General features: G+C 39.0%; 2 protein-coding genes across 7 annotated transcripts; both read left to right on the forward strand.

The window, feature by feature from the left end:
- The first annotated feature begins 101 nt into the window (after nucleotides 1-101).
- Nucleotides 102-10,617, forward strand: CKAP2 (cytoskeleton associated protein 2). Of its 2 annotated transcripts, none has more exons than XM_039567092.1 (9): nucleotides 102-206; nucleotides 1,769-1,856; nucleotides 2,649-2,727; nucleotides 4,434-5,254; nucleotides 6,285-6,450; nucleotides 6,962-7,129; nucleotides 7,682-7,754; nucleotides 8,467-8,857; nucleotides 9,751-10,617. In XM_039567092.1, exons 1-9 carry the CDS (start codon nucleotides 146-148, stop codon nucleotides 9,986-9,988), a joined length of 2,085 nt encoding a protein of 694 aa, XP_039423026.1. In that variant the 5' UTR covers nucleotides 102-145; the 3' UTR covers nucleotides 9,989-10,617. The 2 variants fall into 2 exon arrangements, with proteins under 2 accessions (XP_039423026.1, XP_039423034.1); XM_039567100.1 differs by having other exon boundaries at nucleotides 2,652-2,727.
- Nucleotides 10,618-10,703: 86 nt separating this feature from the next.
- On the forward strand, nucleotides 10,704-23,757 carry NEK3 (NIMA related kinase 3). 5 transcript variants are annotated; one of them, XM_010400379.4, is made up of 16 exons: nucleotides 10,704-10,867; nucleotides 12,094-12,320; nucleotides 13,128-13,221; nucleotides 13,451-13,548; nucleotides 14,559-14,642; nucleotides 15,285-15,352; nucleotides 15,472-15,558; nucleotides 16,576-16,630; nucleotides 18,207-18,407; nucleotides 18,749-18,818; nucleotides 19,412-19,458; nucleotides 20,357-20,456; nucleotides 20,869-21,015; nucleotides 22,060-22,194; nucleotides 22,850-22,976; nucleotides 23,522-23,757. In XM_010400379.4, exons 2-16 carry the CDS (start codon nucleotides 12,204-12,206, stop codon nucleotides 23,586-23,588), a joined length of 1,497 nt encoding a protein of 498 aa, XP_010398681.1. In that variant the 5' UTR covers nucleotides 10,704-10,867; nucleotides 12,094-12,203; the 3' UTR covers nucleotides 23,589-23,757. The 5 variants fall into 5 exon arrangements, with proteins under 5 accessions (XP_010398681.1, XP_010398682.1, XP_019141938.1 ...); XM_010400380.4 differs by having other exon boundaries at nucleotides 20,893-21,015; XM_019286393.3 differs by lacking the exon at nucleotides 20,869-21,015.
- The last annotated feature ends 185 nt before the right edge of the window (nucleotides 23,758-23,942 follow it).

Consider the following 23,942-nt stretch of genomic DNA (forward strand, 5'->3'; position numbering starts at 1 on the left):
AGCGGCGGCCCGGGGAGCGGCCGCCATGTTCCCCCCCGCCGAGCGGCGGGAGCGCAGCGCCCGCCGCCATTGGCCAGTTCAAGCCCCGCGGCCGGGCCAATCGGGGCGGGCGCCGGGCGATTCAAACGCTCGGTGCTCTGTGGCCATGGCGGCGCGTGTGGCTCCGCAGCTCCCGGCTAGTCGCAGGTCCGAGCCCGCATTCCGCGGTAAGGCCGGGATACCGGGCTGGGACAGGGGTACCGGGACACTCAGGCACCGCAGGACACCGAGGGGCCGAGCCGCCCCCGCTGCGGGCCGCCTGCTCGCGCGGAGCTGAGCGTTACTGGCCGCCGTTGCAGCCTCGCGGGTCTCCACGGCGGGCGGCAGGGGAGCCGGTGGGAGAGAGGAGCTGGGTGCTCTCTCTGGCCAGTGGGAGGGGAGGGCAGGAGCTCCAGGCGAGGTCGGAGACTGGACAGGTCTTGGCAGCAGCGCTCGCTGTCGTGGTCTTACAGCTTCCGAGCGGTGCGAGAGGGCGTACGAGACTTCAAGCTCCCTTGACACGGCTGGGGCCGGTACGGACCCCGCCCCACCCTGTTCCCTACCCCAGATAGGGCTCCTGGGATGGAAGCCTTCCCTCCTGACAAATGGGACGCCCTGACGTTAAGGGCATCCCCTTGAAAGCACCAAGTGCGACGCCGACCTAGACCCGCGCTCTTCTGCTTATTTACTTTCTGACCGGTTCGGCTTCTGCAAGTTAAAGCAAGGAAGCTGCTTTGGTGGGGCTTTGCTGTTTGTGTGAGGGGCGGTGAGAACCGCTTTTTCAGCAGAAGGTGCTGGGAGGTTCTGGGATGCACGTCGAGCTCTGTCTCTTGGCAGGGGCACCGCTGCTGTACGAGCTGTGGTAGCTCCTTCACAAGCCCGTGATGGACGCTGCCTTCTGTACGCTTTTTCCAGAGAAGGGCAAGGAGCTGGGGAAGGGTCTGGAGCACAAGTCCTATAAAGAGCGGCTGAGGAAGCTGGGGGTGTTTAGCGTGGAGAAGAGGCTCAAGGGGGGACCTTATCAGTCTCTGAACTGCCTAAAAAGAGGGTGGAGCCAGGTGGGGATCGGCCTCTTCTCCCAGGCAGCCAGTGACGGGACAAGCGGACACGGTCTCTAGCTGTGCCAGGGGAAGTTAGGCTGGGCATTAGGAGGAATTTCTTGACAGAAGAGGTGGTTAGGCATGGGAGTGGACTGTCTAGGGAGATGGTAGAGTCACCATCCCTGGAGGGATAGTGACAGCTGTTCTCAGAGCCTTTTCAGGATCACTTCGTGCTGTTATTAACACTTCCAGTAGTCTAACATCTGTGACAGTGGAAGAGAAGCAAATGATTTTACCGATGGTCAGTTGGGTTCATGTGCATGATGTTTGTGATGTATGCTATACTTGCTACTGCCACAAGTGAAAAGTGTGCTTGCTGAACCAACAGTAACTATGTGAAATACTGGACAGGCATCCAGGAGATAAGAGCAAGCCGGACTTCTTCACGTCACAAAATTGTGTTTCTTTTAGCTTAATACAGCAAACCAGCCATCGTGTGTAGCTGTGAAATTACATTCAACCATCCCTTGAATTTTGCCTTTCTCAAGAAATGTGAGAACGTGTAAGATACTGAGATGTGAAAACTAAAGATTTCTTAATCCGTAGTGTCTAGATGCTTTTCCAATTGCATTTCCTTCTTGACTAAGAAAGTTCGGCATTAATATTTCAGCTAAAAAAGTAACAAGTCTGTCTTTCTTAAAATCTGCTAGAACAAAGACGACAGAAAGTCGAAGAGTATCTATCAAGAAAGAAGACTTTTTCTGGTGTGCCCATTCAAGAAAACCAGACATCGATCAGGTAGTATTTCTGCTATGGCTTTCATTCTCTTATTTTTATATTCACTAATGTTCCTTCAATTTAATCTCAGCTGGCTTCTGTAAGATCATCTGATGCAAAGATACCACTTGCTATCTAGAACGTTCATTTTCAGGCATATGCAGTAGTACCACATCTTTTATATAACACATCACAAAGAACCTGAGGGAGAATTTGGATTTGTAACCTTGTAAACAGAGATGTTTTTCTTCTGAGTTGTCAATACATTTTCATAGTTGCTAGGAGTCAATACTGGTCTTGGTGGTTTTGTAACTTTCTGAGTAGTCAGTCTGATGCCAGCTCTGGTGCCTGACTGAAGGTTTTGGAACCTGTCAGTGTGGTAGGAACTACGTGTCCTTCTTCTGACTTGCCTCAAATGGCCTGGGCTCTCATGATTGTGGTAGCTGAGCTTCAGCTTCTTGTGCTACTCCCCTTTTCCCCTCAACAGCAGCATTTAGAAACTTGACCTTCTGTACCAGATGCATCAGACTAGACAAGCTGGTACTCATTCTTAAACATAAGAAATTACACCAGCAGTAAATTCCAATCTGTTAGACAGCTCTTTATGATGTAAGAAGGGATGTTTTGCAGCCTGGGTTCTGATCAGTGGTTGCTTAACCATTTATTTTTGCTGGAGAAATAGTACAAGCTAAACAGAAATGCTTCAGTATGAGTTCATTCTGCAGACTGCCAACTGAAACATGTGAGCATCCTCTAAAAATACATTCCTTTGTTGCATGATTTAAGATGTCTTTGTTTTTTTTTTTTTTTAAGCAGTAGCAGAACTAGGAGAGCGACTACCAGTAAACTGCAAGACAAATTACAGCTCTCAACGTCTCCTAAGCCAGAAATGGTAAGTTTTTGACTGATACTTATACTGATGGCACTCTGTTTCTATGGGTACAACATTCCACTTACTTAAATTTATTTATGTTGTATGACTTCCAGAGCATGAGAAGTTTGCAAGTGCAGAGGTGTGGTTTGTTAAAACTTTTAGTCACTGCTTACTATATGCTTTTTGGGAAACTGTCATATTACAGTAGGAAATGGATCATATTGCTATTCAGTTTGTACCCAACAGGAGAGAGAGTTAAAGAGGATACCATTATTGCTGAAATAATGCTTAATTTTTAACAACATTTCTCAGCAATCTCAGAGGGGTTTTTGATACATTTTGAGTCTTTGGGGGAGTTATTTAAAATCTGAGTAAGGTCATCTGTCACAGTAAAAAAGTTTTCTGTTACTTGGAAGAAAGCCAAACCATTAACAAAATAAACTGTTAAGTGTTTAGAGTTTTTCAGTGGTGTGCTGGCAAAACTAATGTAATCAGAAGTAAATGCCAATACCTAATCAGAGTTTAAGGGAATGTGTTCCCTGTATCATTTCATGTCACTTTCCTGGAATTAAGATGCAAATGGCTGTGCTGCTTAGAAATAGCAAAATAGAGATTCTTCTCCAGACCTGTCCTCAGGGAAAGGTGAGGAAAAAATAGACATAAGACCTGTGTTCATGGTAGACAGTTTTGAGTTTGGCTTTCAAAATATTTGAGACCTGGAGTTACTTGAGGAGAAAAGCAAAAAATTTAGAACTTCAAAACTGAATGTTGAGGAGAAAAATTCCAAAAGAGAGAACAAAAGTGCTTTCTTAAATTTCCTGAAGGGACATATTTTGTTCTGTATAAATATCTTGTGTTAAAGTTGAGTTAAGCTACGTAGTTTCCTAAAATAAGGGTCCTCACACTCAAGATCTGGTTATGTAGGCTTTGTCAAATCTAACTACTAAGCCTCAATGACAGACCAGGAAATGAGATGCAGTGTAGTTTTCCTACAGGTCAAGGGCATCTTCCTTAAAGTCTGCTCCTTCAGACTTCCATGTGTCATTCACATGGTTTTTTCCTGCCTTTGGATATTTCACTCTTCCAAAAGCTGCTGCTTGGACAATGCTGAATTTGTTGCTGTAGAGCATCTTTTTTGGAGGAAAAGACCCCTCTTATGAGGGGTTGTGCTGAGAACATGTGGCTGAGAGTTTCAGTAAAGCCATGTAAAACTGATGTAATTATTCTCAGCTTGCAGCATCCTATATCTCAATTGTAAGATAAATTCTCCCTCTTCTGGTGACATCTCTTAGTGCCTTAATTACTATTTTACTCACTATCTTGTGTTAGTAGGCTATCCACACTAAGTGGAGGAATGGTGCTGCCTTTAAGTGATGAGGTATGCAAACAGATACTGCTTTTGACTATATACAGCCTAAAGCAACTACTTTTAAACTCTTCTAAGAAGGTAATTTGGGCAGTTAAAAGCCAGCAGTTGCTTTAGGAGTTTTATTTCTTACTTCCAAGGCAGCATTTAAGCAATTTTTACTTGATTTTTTTGATGTGAATTCTGCAGTAGTAGTTGACAAATAATCTACTCAGTATTTATACGTTGCTTCTGTAGGCACCTGGCATTTACTGTTAAGCACTTTAGTCCTGTAAATCATTGGAAGCCTCTTTGGAAATAAGTAACATGCAGCATGAATGTACTTCTAACATTTCCATGGACTTGCTTTTGATTTCAGGAAAATAAAGAGAATGTTGATAAAGTGTCATGGGACCACTCAGTTGTAAGCTCAGAAACAAAAGTCACTTTAAACTCTTCTGCAATTCCACTGACAAGTTGCCTATCAGGGACAAACTGTAATCTTGAAGATCAAGATCCAAAGAATAAAGTTATTGATATAAAATCTCAGCATGTATCACTTAGCAAGGCCTTCTTGGAAATAAAAAGAATTAAAGAGAAGCATTTGATAGCAGAAAAACAAAATGCAAGTATCAGTGCACCAAAGAAACCAGCTCTTGGCAGATATCGTGGCAAAGTTATCCAATCCAAGATAAATTCTTTCCGAAAAGCAGTAAAAACCGAGGGGGAAAATAGTTCTTTGCCAGACAAGAAGCCTTTTCCTTCTGCCACCAAACAAGCAGCAAATTCTTTGTCCACAAAAAGCTGTAATGCAGTTCTGAAGACCATCAAAGTCACAAACAACCCTAAGTCTGTAAAATCAAATGGTGTCCTGCCATTTCAAAGCAAACCATCTGACAAAGCTGCTACTAACTTGCAGTCTGGTCTGAAGAAACAGCTGACATTTGCAGTAGGACCAAAGAAAGGAACAGTCCCAAAAGTGGTTGGTGGAAGGGGACCACAGCCATCAAAGGCTGCTTCTAGCAATCCTGATCGCAGAGTGTGGGGTGCGAAGAAATGTGCAGATTTCTGTGAAGATGCAAGACCAGAAGCTCCAACAAAATCAACTTCTGTTGCTCCTGGTACAAAATCAGGACAGAATTCTAAAATGGATGGCAACAGAAAATCTATTCTGCCAAAAGAGTCAGCAGAAGAGAGAAGGTAACTAAATTACTCTTGGAAGCTATTCAGGCCTTTTTCCCAAGAATAGCTAGACTCTCAGAGAACTAAGTGTTTGGACTTGATGCCCAAGGACAACAGACTAAAACTTTAGACCTAAACTGAGAAATCAGGATTTAAATTGATTGCAAGAGCTTTCCAGGCTTACAACTTTTCCTGTGCAGTTGAAAAATAGATGTTGCTGGAGCTGTTTTTTAGTCTAAGTGTTGTGACAGCCTTAAGTATGACAGATAATCCTGTAAATTAATTTCACTTGCATGTCACAGTTTAAAAAAAATGACTGAGGCATGATGTATATAGATGGGACCATCTTTACAGACTAAAGGAGAACACTTGTCAATGACATTTTTCAGTTTAGTGAATGCAGCGTAGACAATGGGTGGGGATATGATTCACAGTTTAAAAGTTATTTAATATTCCTCATATAGAGCTCCTTTAACTACGTCACATTTACTAAAAATTGATGGCCTAGGGGGTGGAGTTGAAATGAAATATTAAAACTGAATTATGCTTCACATCAGTTTCAGATTTTATAAATTGTTTGATAGGATTGTTTTGGGCTGCTCTCCACTCTTTGTGTCTTAAGAGATTAGGGTAATTTGGGGGGTGTAAAGTGGACTTAGTCACCGCAACATTTGTGTCTTAAGAGACTAGTTTCTAGTTTTCTGGTTTGAAGTGGGCTTGGGAGGAAAAAAAAGTGACACAGATGAATAATTCAGAAGCATTTTTTTACCTTCTTTTGACAACAAGGGTTTGTAACCTAAGTCCTTGTTCTGGAAGGGAAGAGATTAAAGTGTTTTAACCTGATAGCTACCTAAAGAAGATAGTAACGTGTAGTTTTGGAATTTCCGTGCAGATCTAAAAGGTTGCTTTATGCCTCTTGAGATTAAAAGGAGAAGACTCAGACTACCTGGAAAGTGTATCTTGGCATGATTTACCCTAATTAGCATCAGTCAATGTAAAAAAAAGATAAAACATCTGTTATTTTAGTTGATAATATTCCTAAATGCAGAGCTCGCCTGGATGAATGGAGGGCATCTAGAGGAAAAGCAATGAGACGACCTCCTATATATGCACTTCTGGGACCCCAGTCTAAAAGTGAAGAGCAAGAACTCTCTGCTGCTGATATCGAAAAGGTCAACAAGACTCTGAGTGAATGCCTGCAGTTAACAGAACAGGTACTTGGACCCCTGCCTACTGAGTTCTGATCATATAGGTCCTGACAACATGTAAATCCTATGGGCATGCTAGACCCACGTGAATCAAATAGAGGGGACTAATTGTTCCCCAAGTTAAGCAATATCATAGTTTTTGCCAACAACTGAAGAAATTAAGCTTTACTAACTTACTGAGCTACTGAGTAAGTAAGTATAGGCCATAATGGTAATAATAGTAGTAGAACTACAATGTAATGAGAGTAGCTAGAAGGAATTAACCTATAACAAGTTTGCATTTCCAGAAACTTGTCTGTACTTCTGAAAAAGTCTGTTTCAAGTAGTTCTGAAGATGCTTGTACATCTTACTACCCCTTCTACTTACAAGACTGTATAATTAATTCTAATTTTGAAAAATAGGTGAATCACAATTCTGCCACAGAAAAAACCCTTGCTTTCTAGTTCAAAAGCAACAACACTACAGCACCTCAATGTGTCAGCTGCATTTAAATCTCTACTTTTGTGTTGACTTTAGGGGCATCAAGGTGATGAAGTACGTGCCATGCTGGAAGATCTGATACAGAGCATTCCTGGGGTTAAAAAGCTTGCAAAATATTGGATCTGCTGTATGCATCTTGAACAGAGGGGCCATCTTGAAAAGCTTATTGCTGTCTATGAAGAGGCCATTTTGGCAGGAGCAATGGTGAGCAACTTTTATTAATACCTGAGATTAACAGTTAGAGAGGCATGAAAGTATGGCATGTAAAATACAACTGCTTCTGATTTTATGAAATACCTTTATAGTAGGAGGAGAGCCATATGACCTACCTGACCATTAAATAATGGATTTGGTTTGCTCTGTAACCACTGTAGGTACTACTTTGAAGAAGAAAGGTTTAGGATCATCAAAATACCATATGATGTTCTGCCTAGAATGAATTAAAGACTGAGACTTCTAGTACCGCTAGAAACCCAAAATAGAACTTAATTTTACATTTACTGATGGACTTAATTTCTGTGCTTTAATATCAGCAAGATTTCAGAGCATCAAATACAGCTTTAGCACACTGAATACTGAAAAGACAGGATTTACTTTTGTTCTGACTTAATTCTGAACAGCATTAAATAAAGGATTTGTAATATGAACATCATGTGACCTATTCCACTTTCCCTGTAACTATTATACCAATCAAATAAGCTGAGATAATAATTCATTTTGGAAATGTCTTTCTGAAACAGTACAACTTTTTTTCAGCCCAAAGAGGAATTGCGACACACACTAGTAGATACAATCAAAAATACTGAAAGTCTTTGTAACTCTGAGAATGGTAAGTTTGAGTAATCTGTTCTAGTTACATGTCTGATTTGACAGGCAACACGAACTGTTTAAACTATTTGTACTGATATTAAATTTTATTTCATGGAAAATTTTCTGTGATCATTTTATACTAAATTGTCTTTGAAAACAATCTTGGCTAAGCAAATCCTCTTCAACAGTGGGTATGTTAAAATGATTTGGGATGCTCTTGTATTCAAACTTGTTACTTTAACTTTATCAAAGCTGTGTCATCCAGTTATTTCAGCCTGATAATCAAAGAGTAAATAAAAATACTCTTGTGAGCTAAAAGTCAGTGCCTCTGACACAAACCCCTTCACTACCAGAAGCGTGGTGGTTTTATGGCAGAGTGTCAGTTAAAATATTCTAATTTTGGAAGTGAAGTAGCCATAAATATTCCCCTTCAGTGTAACATAACCTGACAAGTATCTGAACCCAGAAACCGGCTGAAATACTTGTTGAGAGCTGCTGCACTTGAAAAGGAAGACAACGACTTCTCAGGATGTGTATTTAGCCTGAGCTTTCAGGTTGCAGGTTCTTGAAGGTGGCTAAAATTATTATAACTTAAATTGTTGTGGCTCAGACTCAATGCATACTCAACTTTTATTCTCATGTAAAGCTCTAAGATTTCAGGTATCTCTCTAAAACATTCTCTTTAGTTGTAATTAATTGCAGCTGTACTTTCTTCAATGTTTTATTTTTAGGGGCAACTGTGATAGAAGCTCATTTAAGTGAGGTAGTGGAAGTCAGCAAGGAACCAAATTCACCTGTAGAGCCTGTTCAGGAAGCCTTCAAGGATTTCTGCCCTGATGATGACCAAAAAGCAGAGAGTGATAATAAGAGGGCAGAGAAAAGCAGTGAAGTTATCAAAAAAGAAGAAATTGATTTAGACTTAAAACCAAGAGAAGAGATCTTGCCAAAAAAGAATAAAAAGCACAAGGCTAAAGAACGGGCAAAAAAGAAAGGAAAATGCGAAAGAGAACAGAATGAGGATGGGAAAAAAAATATGGCCCAAGCAGTTAATTCTCCTGAGAAGGAGAATGACACATCTTATTCAATGAGATACAATCTTCCTACCACACCATACTTGGAAAGGTAAGATTACTTCAGGTAACCATGGAAAGTCTGTAGTGTCCGGAGTAACAGTACTGTTTGTGTCCTGTTGAAACAGGGAGGCACTGCACTTATGAATACTTAGTTGAAAGCTCTCAAGAACTACATTTTTAGGATTGCTTCCTCTTCCTGTAGAAGGAAGTATTTTTAAGTAAGCTCCTCTATTTATGCAAACTGTTTTGCTTTATGAATGGTTCACTACAGAGTAACCAGACTTCTGTGGCAGAGACCAGATTTAGGATTCCCTCCCACTGCCAACATGGCAGTAGCAGTTCTACACTGAACTAAGTAAAGAGAAAGTAGGTGTCTCCATTCCTCCTCTTTTCAAATGTAGATAAGGTTTTATGTCATATAACACAGAATTAGTGAACAAGCTGTAACTGTCCTGTAAAAATTATTTTAATTGTGTGTTGAGGCAAAACCTGGGTAGTAACCTCAGTACAAACCAACTAACACTTTTTTTTTTTTTTTTTTTTTTTTGCCATAAGTTTTCTTCTAAGATAGCAGACTTAGGAAAGTTGTGCTCAGTTGTGCTCAGCTTTGACATCTGATGGAGTTGGAGTCCTGGCAGCTGTCCACTGTCCCTCATAGCCAGAAGAACAGTTTCCCCGTAATGGAATAGGAAAGAATCTTTCTTTGGAAACTCTTTTCAGGAGTTTTTCTGGGTTAAAATATTTTGCCTAAGAAAAGAGTTATACATCTGGTTTTAACTGGATGAATGAGAAGAGGCTCATTTCCTTTGGCTATGGGAATGGGAAAGAGTTGAACAGGAATTGTGATTTGCTGTTTCTGCTAGTTGCTGCAGAAGTAGCTTGTATGATGGTGTGCCTATCTGTAATGTTTTTTTTGTTTATTTTTTTTTCCTTTTTCCTAAGTGTGAAGATGCATTCTGAGGCAAATGACTGCAGTGCTAAAGATCTGAAAATCGTAACTCCTTTGCGATATTCTCAACGCATTCGGGAGAAGATGTGCAAGCTGCCTGAGGGTGTTAAAGATCAAGATTCGTGTGTCTCTTCACTTGAGCAGCTGGGAGACTTGGAATCAAAAGCCACTGTGTTTATCCACAAACACAGCAATGCTCTGCAAGAAACAAGTGCTGAAATAGAAGAGTAGAAGTAGTGCTACTGCTACAGAGGGGTTAAAGATTTCATACTTTTTAAGGGGAGTTGAAGGGTACTTGTTTTATGCAGCTTTGAGAAAGGAGCCTATCTACAGTTTGAGTGGATGGCCTGAGCTGAAATTTGACTGCCTGAGTCACTAAATAAACTTTTAAAGTTTCTGCCTTTTCAAAATTGCAACAAATCCTGTCCTGGTTTAGTACTAGACTAAACACTGTCTTTGTTTCATTAAATTTTCAATTAAGGACTAGGTCTAATGCTTCATGTTAGTAGTTGATTGTGGTATATAGCTAATATCTACTGTTTTCTTGTTGCAACTCCTATTAATTGCTTAGAGACCCTCAATCTTTTAGTTTAAGGAAACAAAGTAATGTAGGTGCATGTCTACACTGACAAGATTTAGCTTTGAAAATGGAAGCCAGCTACTATAGTGTGTGCTGAATTTGCTGTTTTATCTAGTTTTAGGGCTGCTTCAGCAAAACAGTTTAATCTCTTTAGTTACTGAGCTTTGTTCATTATCAAGTAATCCTAGATGAGGTCTGATACACTACTTACTGTCTGACATTTTTTATGTTGGTTTGTATTAGTTTGTACTATGGTATACTTATTAAACTCATCAATTTAGTTGTGTTTGTTCTTTATTTAAGGGCTAAAACTATTTATTCTGTTCTTGAAAGCGAGTTGTCCGAACACAACAGCCGCACACGCCCCCTTCAGGCCCCGCTGGGTGTTTCCGTTCAGCGGAGCAGCAGCCCAGGCTCTCCCGGGGGCCCTCCCCCTTCCTGCGCCTCCGCCCCGGCCGGCCGCGGGCAGCGCGGAGCGGGCGCTCGGGCTGTGCCCGCGTTTGGTGCGGGTCGCGGCCCGGCCCGCTGAGGTGAGTGCCCAGCGGGGCTTGAGGGGCTCGGGGCGGGCTTGGGCTGCTCCTCTTCAGGGTAAAGGAGCCGTAGGAACAAAAGAGCTCGTCAACCCATTAGAACACCCTGTGTGCTCAGGTATATACATAGGAGGATGTTTGAATTATGGCCAACCCACTTAATAGCACCAGCGTTTGGAATAAAGGCTAACAGCCACTGCTCGCCGAGAAATCCTTCAGGAGATGCTTTTTTAGCAGAAAACGGGATCACGTGTGAGTTTCAACTGCTATGGGAGCTCTTAGGAGGGGTGGGGCTAAGCTCAGTAGTGGAGGAGAGGCCACAACCTCGCGCTGTGCCGCGGGACTTGTAGGTTGGACATCAGGAAGATTTCTTCACAGAAGGGGTGATTAGACAGTGGAATGGGCTGCTCAGGGACGTGGTAGTCACCATCCCTGGAGGTATTCACAAAGGGAGTGGATGTGGCATTCGTTGTCATGGTCTAGTCGACGTGGTGCTCTTGGGTTGGACTCAGTGATCGCAGAGGGTTTTTCCAACCTCATTGATTCTTGCGATGTAGTCTAAATGTAGTGATTTACAACTGGGAACATTTCAAAAGTACGTGAGGGAAGGTTTACACTGGCCATTAGGAAGCACTTATTTACTGATAGGGTTGTTGAACACTAGAACAGACTCTTAGAGAGGTGGTCAATGCCCTAAACGTGTCAATGTTCAAGAGGCATTGTTACAATGCCATTATCAAGGTAATTTAACTTTTGGTCACCCCTGAAGTGGCCATACAGTTGGACCAGATGACCATTGTAGGTCGCTTGCAACTAAAATATTCTGTATCTTCCAGTTGTTGAAGTCTTTGCATAGTAACTTTTACCAGTTTGATCCTGCTTATGCTGTTTTAGGTGAGAATTGTCACTGGAAGCTTTAAGTTTCTTGTTTCTATTACTATGCCTGTGAGTTTTCTTTAGTGTTACGAAACCACCTGCAGGAGTGCAGGTAACAAAAAAGATGTGAAGTTGTAAGTCTACTGACATTTTCGAACAGCTTTAGCATTTTAAATTTAAAAATACAGAAATAACACTATAATGTTTCAAGTTGTACTTCCTGGAGGCCTCATTTTCAGTAGAATCAAGGTAACAGTGCAGGGAAGTGTGTCATGGTAATGCTGGACAGATGTAGGTACCCACATTTATCACCCCTTCTTGTTATTTTGTTTGGATTTTTTCTCATGCAGGTTATATCAAGAGAAAATTTTTAAAAGTGTTAAGGTCATGACAAAGTTAAGAAGATAATCCTGTGAAAGAAGGCACTTGAAGAAAAGTGTTGGAACTGGTTTTATAAGGAATGGAAGGATACAATGTGTTGAAAGTACTAGGAGAGGGATCCTTTGGCAGAGCTCTGCTAGTTCATCACAAAATCAGTGACCAGAAGTATGTAATGAAGGAAATCAGGCTTCCAATGGTAAGTGTAACACAAACCTCACTCACCACTTAAAAAAAAAAAAAAAATTAAAAATGGGAATTCTGGGTGTATTTTTGAAACACTGAACACTTTTGCTTAGAGTTTTGTGTATTAGACAGTTGTGTAGTATGGTTACTGTGTAACTACATCTTGAGCTGATGTTGTTGGTACTACCTGAAGTACGTGGTTAGATTTTGGGATTTTGGGAAGTGTAGCAGGTATGAAGATGCTTAGAATGAAACCCCTGTTCCCCCTGATGCCCTTGGCGTGATTGCCCTTGATTTCACTAAAATGCAGATTTCATCTGCAATGCCTAATGAGGAAATTAATACCATATTATTGCTGGTAATTAGTTATTTGGGTTACATTCTCTGCACTCAGCTAAGCTGAAAGTCACAAAATGGGGGGCACTAGCTTTCTGGAGGTCAAAGCTCGGCTAACACATGGGCACTTCGCTTTATATTGAGTTCATGCAGCCTATCAGCTGTTTCAAAGTCTGTGTGTGCTGCTTTGTTATATAGTTCTGCACTTTTAAAATAGAAAAAGTTATTAATTGAAGTAGGAAAATATCTCTCAAATTAAAAAAAAAACCCCTACAAAATACCAAATGCCCAAAAAACCCAAAGAAGTATTCAGCTAGTAATAAACCATAGATTAAAAAGATGGGACTTTAAAAGTTTCTAAATGACTTAAAATAAGTGAAGAACAATTCTTAAAAATATTTTTCTGTGAAAAGTGAGGTACTTTATGTGTATATGTGAAAACTTGCTAGTGTGACATTTATAGTAAGTGTATTTATATTTTCAGTCTTCATCTGGTGTAGAGAATTCTAGGAAGGAAGCTGTTCTTTTGGCTAAAATGAAACATCCAAATGTCGTTGCCTTTAAAGAATCATTTGAAGGTAAGTATAAAAAATTAAATTTCTTCATTTGTTTGAAGCTGCGTAGTCCTCAGGGATTACTTTCTTTTTTTGTTTATAATGTGTTATAAACAAAATACATGTTTATTGTAACATAGAAGACATAGCATGTAGTCAGAGCTTTCTAGTAAAAAGTATTACGTATAGTAAAAAAACAGTACTTATCCTGCTAATGAAAATATTAATTATTCTTAAATTATCAAAAATTTAGCTGATGGCCATCTGTATATAGTGATGGAATATTGTGACAATGGAGATCTAATGCAAAAGATTAAACACCAAGGAGGAAATTTTTTCCCTGAAGACACGGTAAGAAAAGACATCGTTTTCAACCAAGGGGTAAACTGAAGCATGCTGCATAAACCAAATCAGAGATATGCAAACATCTTGATGAAACAAAGTAATTTACAGATAGGAGCATTATTTCTTTCATAGCTTCCAGCAGATCAAGACAAGAATTGGACTGAAAGGAATAAAAAAAGAAATTGCTACTTGTATCTGAAAATTGTTCAGGTAGTGTGAAAACTGGTCAGGTTCGTATGCAATTAAGTAGGAATTTTACACAACCTTCAGACAGAATTTAAAGCACAGTAAGAGTACTGCAAATGAAAAGTAAACAAACCACTCTGGCAAGATAAATAAAGCTAACCAGGAGAATAAATGTCTGCTTTTTAGGTAGCAGTTAAATGTTTAAACTATTCAGCATGTGCTAACTCCTTTTAGAAGAGAAGTCAGAGAAGCTATAAAATTAGGTAGGAGAAGATTCAAAGTGACGTTTTTGTGAATAGAAGCTATTTCCTGCTACAGTTAGGAGTATCACCTGTGTTAAAATGATAGGATCAGAAACCTCAGCTAATTGAATATTTAGGCTTTCTATGCACCTTTAAGAGTTTTCCTCTGTACTTAAAAAGGAACACATTTCCTTTTAGAAACAGTACATTATTTCCATGTGAGTTTTGTTTTTGTTTGATATTTGGTGGTTTGGGTTTTTTTTCTGTTTGCTAATTTACTGTGTAACTGTAGTTAACTTGTTTATAAAATGACCATCAGGTAAAGGCCCGGGTAGTGGTTCCGCATTCATTATTGCTATGTATTATTAGAGCTTTCTGGACACAACCAATCAACATTCCTTCTGCTATGTTAAAATATAATGTGTCTTGAAGAGCTCAGTCTTTCATGCTGGTTGGAGGCTGGAGTTACTTTTAACTCCCAAATGTTCTGAACATGCTTTTGTTTTCCTAATTTTTTAAAAATCTATTAGTAAAGTATTCATTATGTTGAGCAGTGAGCTGTTACAACTCTTAGCTACTCTTTTTCAGATCCTTCACTGGTTTGTGCAGATGTGCCTGGCTGTGAAGCACATTCATGATAAACGTGTGCTGCACAGGGACATAAAATCCAAGGTGAACAGAGCAAGTTTTGTTGCCATTAATAAACTCTCCTGCATGCAAAAGTTAAACCCCCTCTTTCATAATTTTCCGTGACTGCTAAGTTCTGTGGGTTTTATTTAGGCCTAAGAATATCATGTAAATGAAATTGTTGAATGCATGGGATGATGTAATACTGTGGGTGTAAACATCATTGAAGTATATCTATATCCCTCATATCCACACAGCTGATAGCACCAATTGCTTGTGACAGACTGCATATAATTTAAGACATTACAGAATTATAAAAAGGTGTATGGATTATGCAGTTTGCAAATATCTTGCCTCACAGTTTTTTCTTTTCTACTCTTCCCTATCAGAAAGAGGGAAATTCAGAAGAAAGTAGGCCCTTGGTTTGAGTACAGCATAGAGATTAAGGCAATTCTAAGCTCTGATTCTTCCTCTGCTAGTGATGCTAGGGCTTTAGGCCCATAAAGCCATTCTGGTTTGGGCTTTTTTGGGGTTTTTTTTTTGGCAGAAGTATTAGGAGAAGCAAGTAAAAGGAGATACAAAGATAAAATACCAGAAGTAGTTATCTCTGTGTTTTCTGTATATCCAAACTGCAGAAGATTTGTAGGAGAATATTTAAGTATGTTAATCTTTGCTCTTGAAATGCAGAATGTCTTCCTCACTCAAAGTGGAAAAGTCAAATTGGGAGATTTTGGATCTGCACGCCTTCTTGCACAGTATGTGGACATCCCAACTGATCTCACTGGCGTCAAGTTTAATTTTACCGTTGACGAACAGTACAGAGCTCATAAATCATTGCTTTTCACCTGGCATTTCTTCTTTGTTGTTTCATTAGTCCAATGTCATATGCTTGCACCTATGTGGGAACTCCTTATTACGTACCTCCAGAAATATGGGAAAGCCTGCCATACAACAACAAAAGGTACTCATGTTTTCAGTGGTCACAAATAATGCCTGACTGATGGATGGGTTTTTTATTGCTGTCTCAATCTGGCTTTGTGGCTTATCCATATTTGTTTCAGAGAAGATACTGAGCTGAAGAATATTTACAAAGAGGTAATTACATTTTTTTAAGATGGTAGTGCATAAATTCCTCTTTACTTAGGTAGCTGAGAGCACAGTATCTTTAGTCCTCGAAGTTTGAAAACCAGTGTGCAGACCTCTGTTTGTTTGGGAGAGTGAATACACACATACAAACATACACACACAAGGAAGTGTGTATATATGCACAAACATAGGTACGTGTTTGCATATTTTTGCTGGTCTTATTTTTTGGGGATGGTTGGTTGGATGATGGTTGATTTTTTTAAGCTCTTCATGGCAGTCCTGATTATGTAGGGATAATGGCACAGAATGGATTACTTAGATTTATAGAGCTCAGTTATTCTGGTCCTTATGCAAGAACTGGGATTGATTTTCCAGGGGAGGTAAGAAACCTTCTACAGTTCAAGTTGTTTCCTGCTCTTCTTGCAAGAAAGGCTGCAGTTGCTTCTTGTGCAGATGGCAGTACTCACTTTTGGTGAAAAATGATGAGGGTTTTTTTCTCAGTAGGAGAACTCTTTTTGGCAGGGCCAGAATTCTAGCTCTCAGAATTAGGATTGTGTGGCTGCCATCTGACTTAAGGGCCATAGAATACAAAGGCTTTCAAGTGCAGAATAAATATTGTTGGAGCAAATTGCTTAAGAGACATCTTAGGAATAAAAAGCCGCCTACAACTGTATGACAGTCATCCTTTTTTATATCAGGGTAGGGTAAAATAAGCAAGAACATTTCCACAGGAGAGGTTAAACACATAATTGTATTGTCCTTTATGGTTACTTACATTTATTTTTAGCTTATTCAGCTCAGTTATGTACACATATTAAATCTCACACTTTTAAGCAAGATACTACATTGTAATTTTTGTCTCAAAACTTTTTATCTCTTTCTGTATCTACAGTGATATATGGTCTCTGGGGTGTATTCTGTATGAGCTGTGCACTCTAAAACACCCGGTAAGTACAGCTTTATTGCTATAAAAGTTTTGGAATTCCTTGAAACTTAATTAGCAGTTAGCTGTACTATAGAGTTGACTGAAGTGCTTGCTGCTTGCTTCCAAAAGAGGGAGGTATTGCTCCACCCTTTCCATGCCTCCTTCACTATATGTTTCTGTTTCAGCAGTTCTTGGGACCTACTGGACCCTTCTGTAGAAGACTCAATTTTCAAATTTGTTAGAAAACAATTGTTTTTTTAATTGGTTAATTTTCCTCAATATCAGTGAGGTGATCTGGGCATATTGAGTCCAGCAGCTGCCAGGCTAGTTCCAGATATCTGCAGTTGCAAGAGCATTGCATTTTACAGGATCAAGATAATCACAGGACATGGAGACAAAGACACTCAAAATCTCTGCTAATGAAAATACATTGTGTGCAAGTATAGCAAAATGTAGTAAGCAATAAACATTTTCATAGCTTGCATCAGTGATACACCTTTGCTTATTCTTCAAATCAAACAAGTCACTGTCCAAACACTATTCTCCTGTTGGAACGGTGGGGACCTTGATGAATGGTTGTCTTTCTGTCATTTCTGGGACATTGTCTTTTACAGTGTTGTTGCTACGTTTCTTACATGTTAACTTCCTCTGGCTTCTCTATACAGACACATAGGTGAAATGAGAGCCCTTGTCAGGATATGTTTGTTTTGCAGGAAAATGAGATCCTAATTGAGGGTCATTTTGTTTTAGATTTTTATAAGCAGCAGTTTCCTTTCATTGAGCTCATACTGTATCTTGAAATCAGAACCACAGAATATTCTGAGTTGGAAAGGACCCACAGGGATCATCAAAGTCCCAGCTCCTGACCCTGCAAAGGACAGGCCCAAGAATGACATATATGCCTGAGAGCATTGTTCACATCCTGTGTGTCACCAAAAGGTTCTCCACAGCTGCCAGTGCCAGCTGTGCAAGAGTGTAGAAGTTCACATTGATGTGACTGAGTGATAAGGGAGCCTGTGCATGGTGTGTGTTAGCCTAAGTAGGTCTGTGGCAAGTCTTTGGTAGTGTCACGGCTCTTGGGGCAGAGCTCAGAGCTGGGATTTCAAGGAGGGGAGTATTCTTCCCTTATTAGCAGTGTTGAAAAGTTACATATCTGCTTTGATGTGATGGTCACATATGTTCTTGCATAAGCTATCAGAGGTGATACAAGAAGATGACACACTCCTTGGGTGCTTGGCACCCTGCGGCCAAGCCAGCAGGGTGTAATCCAAGAAAACTTCCTGCATGGTATCTAGAAGTTCTCAGACACTAGATTTGCAAGAGGATGTTTGTGCTCTTACAGCCTACTTTTGATGATTTTTTTAAATCAGAGTCTCCATATTTCCTAGCTTACTGTTTCACTCTTGTAGTTTGAGTCTGAGCTCAAGTATATGGGTTGATGAACTTGATTTCTATAAAAATAAAATCTGAACAATCATAAATTTATAGTAATAATTCCTATCTGCTTTTCAGTTGTACAGGTTATCTTAAATTATGTCAGCTACTTTTTACCTTCTGCTTAAACTCTGTACTCTAATATTAATTTATTTTTAATGCAGTTTCAAGCCAATAGCTGGAAACATCTCATCCTTAAGATATGCAAAGGGTCCTACGATCCACTTCCATCTCACTATTCCTATGAACTTCATTACTTAATAAAACAGATGTTTAAGAGAAATCCCCAGAATCGTCCATCAGCCAGTACTATTCTTTCAAGAGGTTGCTTAGCCAAACTTGTAAAAAATTGTTTTCCTTCTGAGGTATGGTATATTCTTTGCCTCTAGATTTAAGCAATACTATCTACATTTTAGATACTAAGTCATTTTCATTTGTAGTTTGTTAGTGTGTAACTATAAAATGTAGTGTTATGTAGGTCCTATTCTAAATGCCATACAATTCTAGACTTACCAGAAAACTCGAGTTCTTACAAGTGTTTGTTTTGAAAATTAAGGTTGGATATTAACCCAAGGCTAATAAAATTAGATATTTTTAGCTGGAACAGTGCTTTTGTATAGTGAGTCTATTTTTAACAATAATATATGCAATAATTTGAAGAAGTTTAAAATGACACAGTACTTGCATTTCTTCATACACCTTTCAGATGGCAAATGAGTTTGAGCAGGTATTAAAGGAAACCAAGAAACATGAAGGCAATGCATCAAGACCAAAGGGTAAGTCAGTAACATTTTTGTTGATGTAAGGAATGACAAAATGAGTAGGAAATGAAAGATCTTAAATACAGCTATAAAACGTTAGTATTATCTGTCCAATCTACTTTTAATTATTTCAAAATCTTATATTATTGAACTTACATGGAAAAATTCTTGAAGGGTGTAAATTATATTCTAAGTAGAGTGCAAAGCTGCAATATGTGTATTGTAAGACTTAAGGCTTGTGCTAGAAATAAGCTTTTCATGTTTAAAATAAATAAAAGTTTTAACAATTGCATGTATTTTGAACATGACAGTTCTTTTTTTCCCAGAAAATGGTGAAGCAGGTTACATTCATTAATTTTTAGAGCGAGAATGTTGGACATTTTTCTTCTGCATAAATTTAGCTACACCAAAATTTGCGCACATTTGGAATGGAATAGTAGAGGGATTCTCTGTTGAAATTGAGCTCAACGTTGTCAGAAGTGTGAAGAAGCTATCACACAATTTTTGTTGCTTGGCTCAGTGGCATTGCTGTCATACTCTGGAATACCACTTTGCTACAAATGTTTGCTAAAGGTGTTAACTCTTGAATCTGTTCGTTAATGTATCAGGTAGTGTCATGGTTGGTGGAAGCTCAAACAATAAGACAGAAAATAGAGTAAGTATGCAAATATAAATGTTTGTATTTTACTAATTTAGAATGTTCTATATTATAGAAAAGTTTTTACAGAAAATTATTGCTATGCTAAACCATAAATCGGCCTATTAGTGTTCAAATTGTAGTTTTCCTCTGTGTTTCCCACCATTCTAACTCTTTGATTCTTCCCACGTTTAGTTCTGTTCCAAAGTGGGTTTTCTTCTAACCCTGTTAAAACAAAATCCAAACAAAAAAAACCTCTCTTGTTTTTCTAAGTTTTTTTGATACTGCCAAAGTTTATCCATTTTCTTTGCTTTTGGGACACGTTTAGAACTGGCTGCTGTGGAAACAGTCTAGTCTGACGTAATTGTCACCAGGTTTTAGGGCCCAGGTGAGATTTCAAGTGAGGAGAATAAAGTCACAGGTAGCCAAGATGTTACTATGGGTACATTACAGCATAGCCTGACTCAGCCATATTCAGTATATTTTTAAAAAGCATGTTGCCCTGGGGCTTATGTTTTTTTCTTTTCATAAACCTGTCAATCTGAGAAGTTTAGTAGTCAGGTGCATCTTGTTTTCCCTGGGAATGTAAATAATTTATATTGCTTTTGTTCTTAAATGTAAAAAAAAAAAACCAAACTACTTAAAAAATCCCCCAAATTACATCAAATAACTACATATGTGCTTAGATTCAGAAACTGAGGTTGTCTGTCATGGGCACACAGTGTGAAATACAGTGTAATAATAGGTAATGTGCAATTGCAGTTGTCTTCATGATGTTAGTGGTTTAGTTTTCAAATCTTCCAATCTTTAGGCCAGGTATTTTATAGCAAAACTAAAATAATTAATGCCATGCTAATATTACTGCTTTGTCTTTCTTGACAACAAGAACATTAATACAGTCTTTACTCTTTTAAAGCGAAGGAAAGATGAAAGTAGCAAGCATAGCCCCTTAGAAAGGAAAAATGCTGAGGGTTTGAGTGAAGGCACGAGGGAACAAAAGAAATCTTATCAAGAAGGTAAGTTTTACAGTTTTAAGGCTGATGGACTTCCTTCTGTGTACTGGTATCTACATGTCAGTGATATGGCCATTTAAATAGGTAGCTCAAACTAGTCTCAGGTAACTCAAGACAAGAAAACCATGCCACCATCAGTTACTTCTGCAAGTACATTGATTCATAGTGCTCATCTGAGATTTTTAAAAAAAACCTTAAAAATTATCTTGTCAAAGTATTAAAAAATGACTGTTTGAAAACATTTGGAATAGAGTAAATGTATGGGGAACACTTTCCAGTTCAGATTTGTACCCATAGAATCAAACATCACTGCTAGTTAAGTGCTTCTTAGTACTGCTTTGCCTGTATGGGGCAGTCTGGACATGGAATCAAGTTAGATGCTGGTTATCATGGGGTTTTTTTGTTACAATTACAGTATCAGCTTCTGCTGTCCTCCCAGGAAGTACTGATTTGTCACACGCCCACAGGAGGCAATGGGAAAAGAGGATATCCAATACTGTACTGGATGTCCTGGAAAATGCATCCTTGCTTTCTTCCAGTTTTACACCTGAAGAGACTGAAAGTAAGATTTAATTACATGTGCTTTTAATTCAAGTAGTGTCAGTGATTCTTTACAGATTTTAAAAGCCAAAACTTTACACGGCATGTTTAAAATTATGTTAAAATAATTTTAAAATATTTCATTAATGAACACTCAAAAACTTCACTGTGCTGAAGGGAATTTCTTTGTGTTTTTGTGTGACAGGAGGATTGCAAAAAGTCGTGAAAAACACAGCTAATATTAGCAACCCTACAATTACAATCATTGCTAAGAAATTATCCTACAACCCTCCTCTTAATACACCATCTGTGGAGGTACCAGTGAGGAATTCATTTGGTGCAGAATGCAACCTTTAGAGTACAGCATACTATTGGGAGCATAGAACATCTACACCTCTACTTTTGTTGTCATTTAACATACAAAATGACAACAAGGCCAGTAACAACAACTATTAATGATGTACCGCAGATGTGAGGCAGAGACTTTTCATTCTCAACAGCTTTTAATTAAAACACTTAACATGAGGTTTCTTCTGAAAAAGGCTTCAATTTTAAAATGCCCCACACTGATGCAATTGTTATTTAATGTGATTCTGGATATGTATTCTAGGTAAATGTGAATAAATGCTGCAGAAATAAATAATCACGATACGAGTAGTCAGAAAATTCCTAAGCTGTGGTAGGAATGTTAGATGATAGTTATACACAGGGCAGGGAAAGTGGACAGAGGAATGCATGTATTTAGGTGTTCTGCTATTAAAAAGCACAGAAACAGCCTCAGGCTTCGTTTTGTGAGACTTGCAGAGCCACCACATAAGTTTGCAGGGACTCTGCCTCCTCACACCCCTCAGCCAGTTCCTGCTGGCTCCTTGGCCACACGTGGTTCCACCGTGGCCTTCTGTAACTTTTCTTCCTTTCTATGCTGACAGTGTCAACCTCAGTTTTTTGAGAGGTCAGTGATGCTACAGATGGAGCACCTTTTCTTCCTGTGTTTCTCTCTTGAGTGTGACCCACACTGCTAATGCAATTTTATCTAAATAGCATTTATGAATGCTTTTATACCCAGGTGGTGGTGTTATAAACTACAGTGAAAATAAGCCACGGAAGCAGTGGAACAAGGAACCTCCTCAGACCCTGATGAACATGCTCAGCAATGCAGATGTCAGCTTAGCATTTAAAACATACACAATTTATAAACCAGGTAAATCCCCATTTTCTGGGCAAACATTTTTGCAAACAGGTTTATTAATAAAGGCTTTTTCTTCTTTATTTTTTTCACACATAGCCCCTATGATAGTGCACTTGAATTCGTATCACAACACGCTAGATTTTGGGTTTTTTAAGTTTACCAAATGAAACATGGACTTCAAAAAACCAGGTTTGGCCTTCATGAGTCATTGTACATCTCCACTACAGCTCTTCATGATGGATTTTCATATGCAACTCAACAGCTGAATGAGGTTGTGTCAAAACACAGGCGCCTCCTGTGTCCTCCCTTCTGCTAAGCTGTGTGGTGTGTGTGTGTTAGGGAGGTGCAGGAAATGCACTGTAGCCCCATTAGGTAGATCCACCTTCACTAAGGCAGTGGTGCCCTGGTTTGAGGGCAGCATGGTCAGATGGCGCAGCTGAAGACGACTGCAGTCTACAGATGTGCACAGCCACAGTCACAAATACATATTCTGCACTTCAGTTGTCTTACTACTTTATCTTCCCACTTAAAATAGGTAACAACTTATCCTGGAACCTGCTGCAAACCGGGGATGAATTAGAAAGACTCTATTGTATTTATATTATTAATAGTTTTACTTTAAAAAATAAAATATTTTGGTGACATTTTAATTTTTGTATTTTCAAAGCTTCTGAAAACATATTAAGAGGTCCACTTTCTGATGAAAGCAAAGCATCTGATGAAGTAGATGGTGAACATGAAGCTGTTGTCGTAGATTCTGAGAGACTTGAGCCTAGATCTGATGAAGATGACACGTATGTCCAAATGATGTCCTTGCATTTATGTTTTCTTTGGTTCCTCAAAGAGATTCTTGCATAATAACATTCCTCCCCCCCCCCAAAAAAAGTATTTTTCTCAGCATTTAAATCCATCCCTTTTCTTACATAATGAAATAGAAATCTAGTAGCATTTGATACCTTACAATGTATGAACAAAAATGCTGTGATTTATGGATGTTTGTATATTTTGGGGGTAGTTCTCAGACTGTGGCACCTAGAGGTGAACCACATAGGCCTGTATTGCTGCAGTTTGGCTGCAGGCTGTCAGTATCAACACATCTGCAGTCTCTTAGTATATGAATTTGGCTTTGCTTTTGATAAAACTTACTTTTGTAAATTCCAAAGAGAACATCTATTGGTTCATTAATCACAGTGGGGCAGGAAGTAAGTCTCTTGTGCTGATATTTTTAACATAATTTATCCTAATTACAGGGTAATTTTTTTTGGGGAAAAAAGCAATTAACAATTTATAAAGTTGTATTTTGCTTTTTAAATTATCATGTTTTTAAACCTACTTTTAGGGACTTCGAGGAAGATGACCCGGACTGGGTGTTGGAACTGAAAATGGTATTGAAACAGAATGACTGAAAACTTGAATTTATCTATGATTAGTGAAGTTAGGTGTGCTGGTATCCAAGTTGTTGTTAATCATTGGTTATTCATTAAATAATTTCAGTCCAAAAAATCTGAGTGGGCATATCTTCTGTATTGCAAAACTGAGGATGGAAAATGTACAATAAACTCTTTTAGAAAAGTTTCTTTTTGAGGAAGAACACTTGCAAATAGCTAAACAAGTCCACGTATTAAATGTATTTGAAGTTGGTAATAGCTTTGCAGAAATGTTCAGTCAAATTACAGCATTCTCCAAATTGCCCTCTTGTTACATTTTGAGGAGATGGTGTAGCACTACGAGAAGTGTAATGGTGTTTTTCTGGATTTCAT

This window comes from Corvus cornix, chromosome 1 (genome assembly GCF_000738735.6).
Source record: "Corvus cornix cornix isolate S_Up_H32 chromosome 1, ASM73873v5, whole genome shotgun sequence".
Taxonomy (NCBI): domain Eukaryota; kingdom Metazoa; phylum Chordata; class Aves; order Passeriformes; family Corvidae; genus Corvus; species Corvus cornix.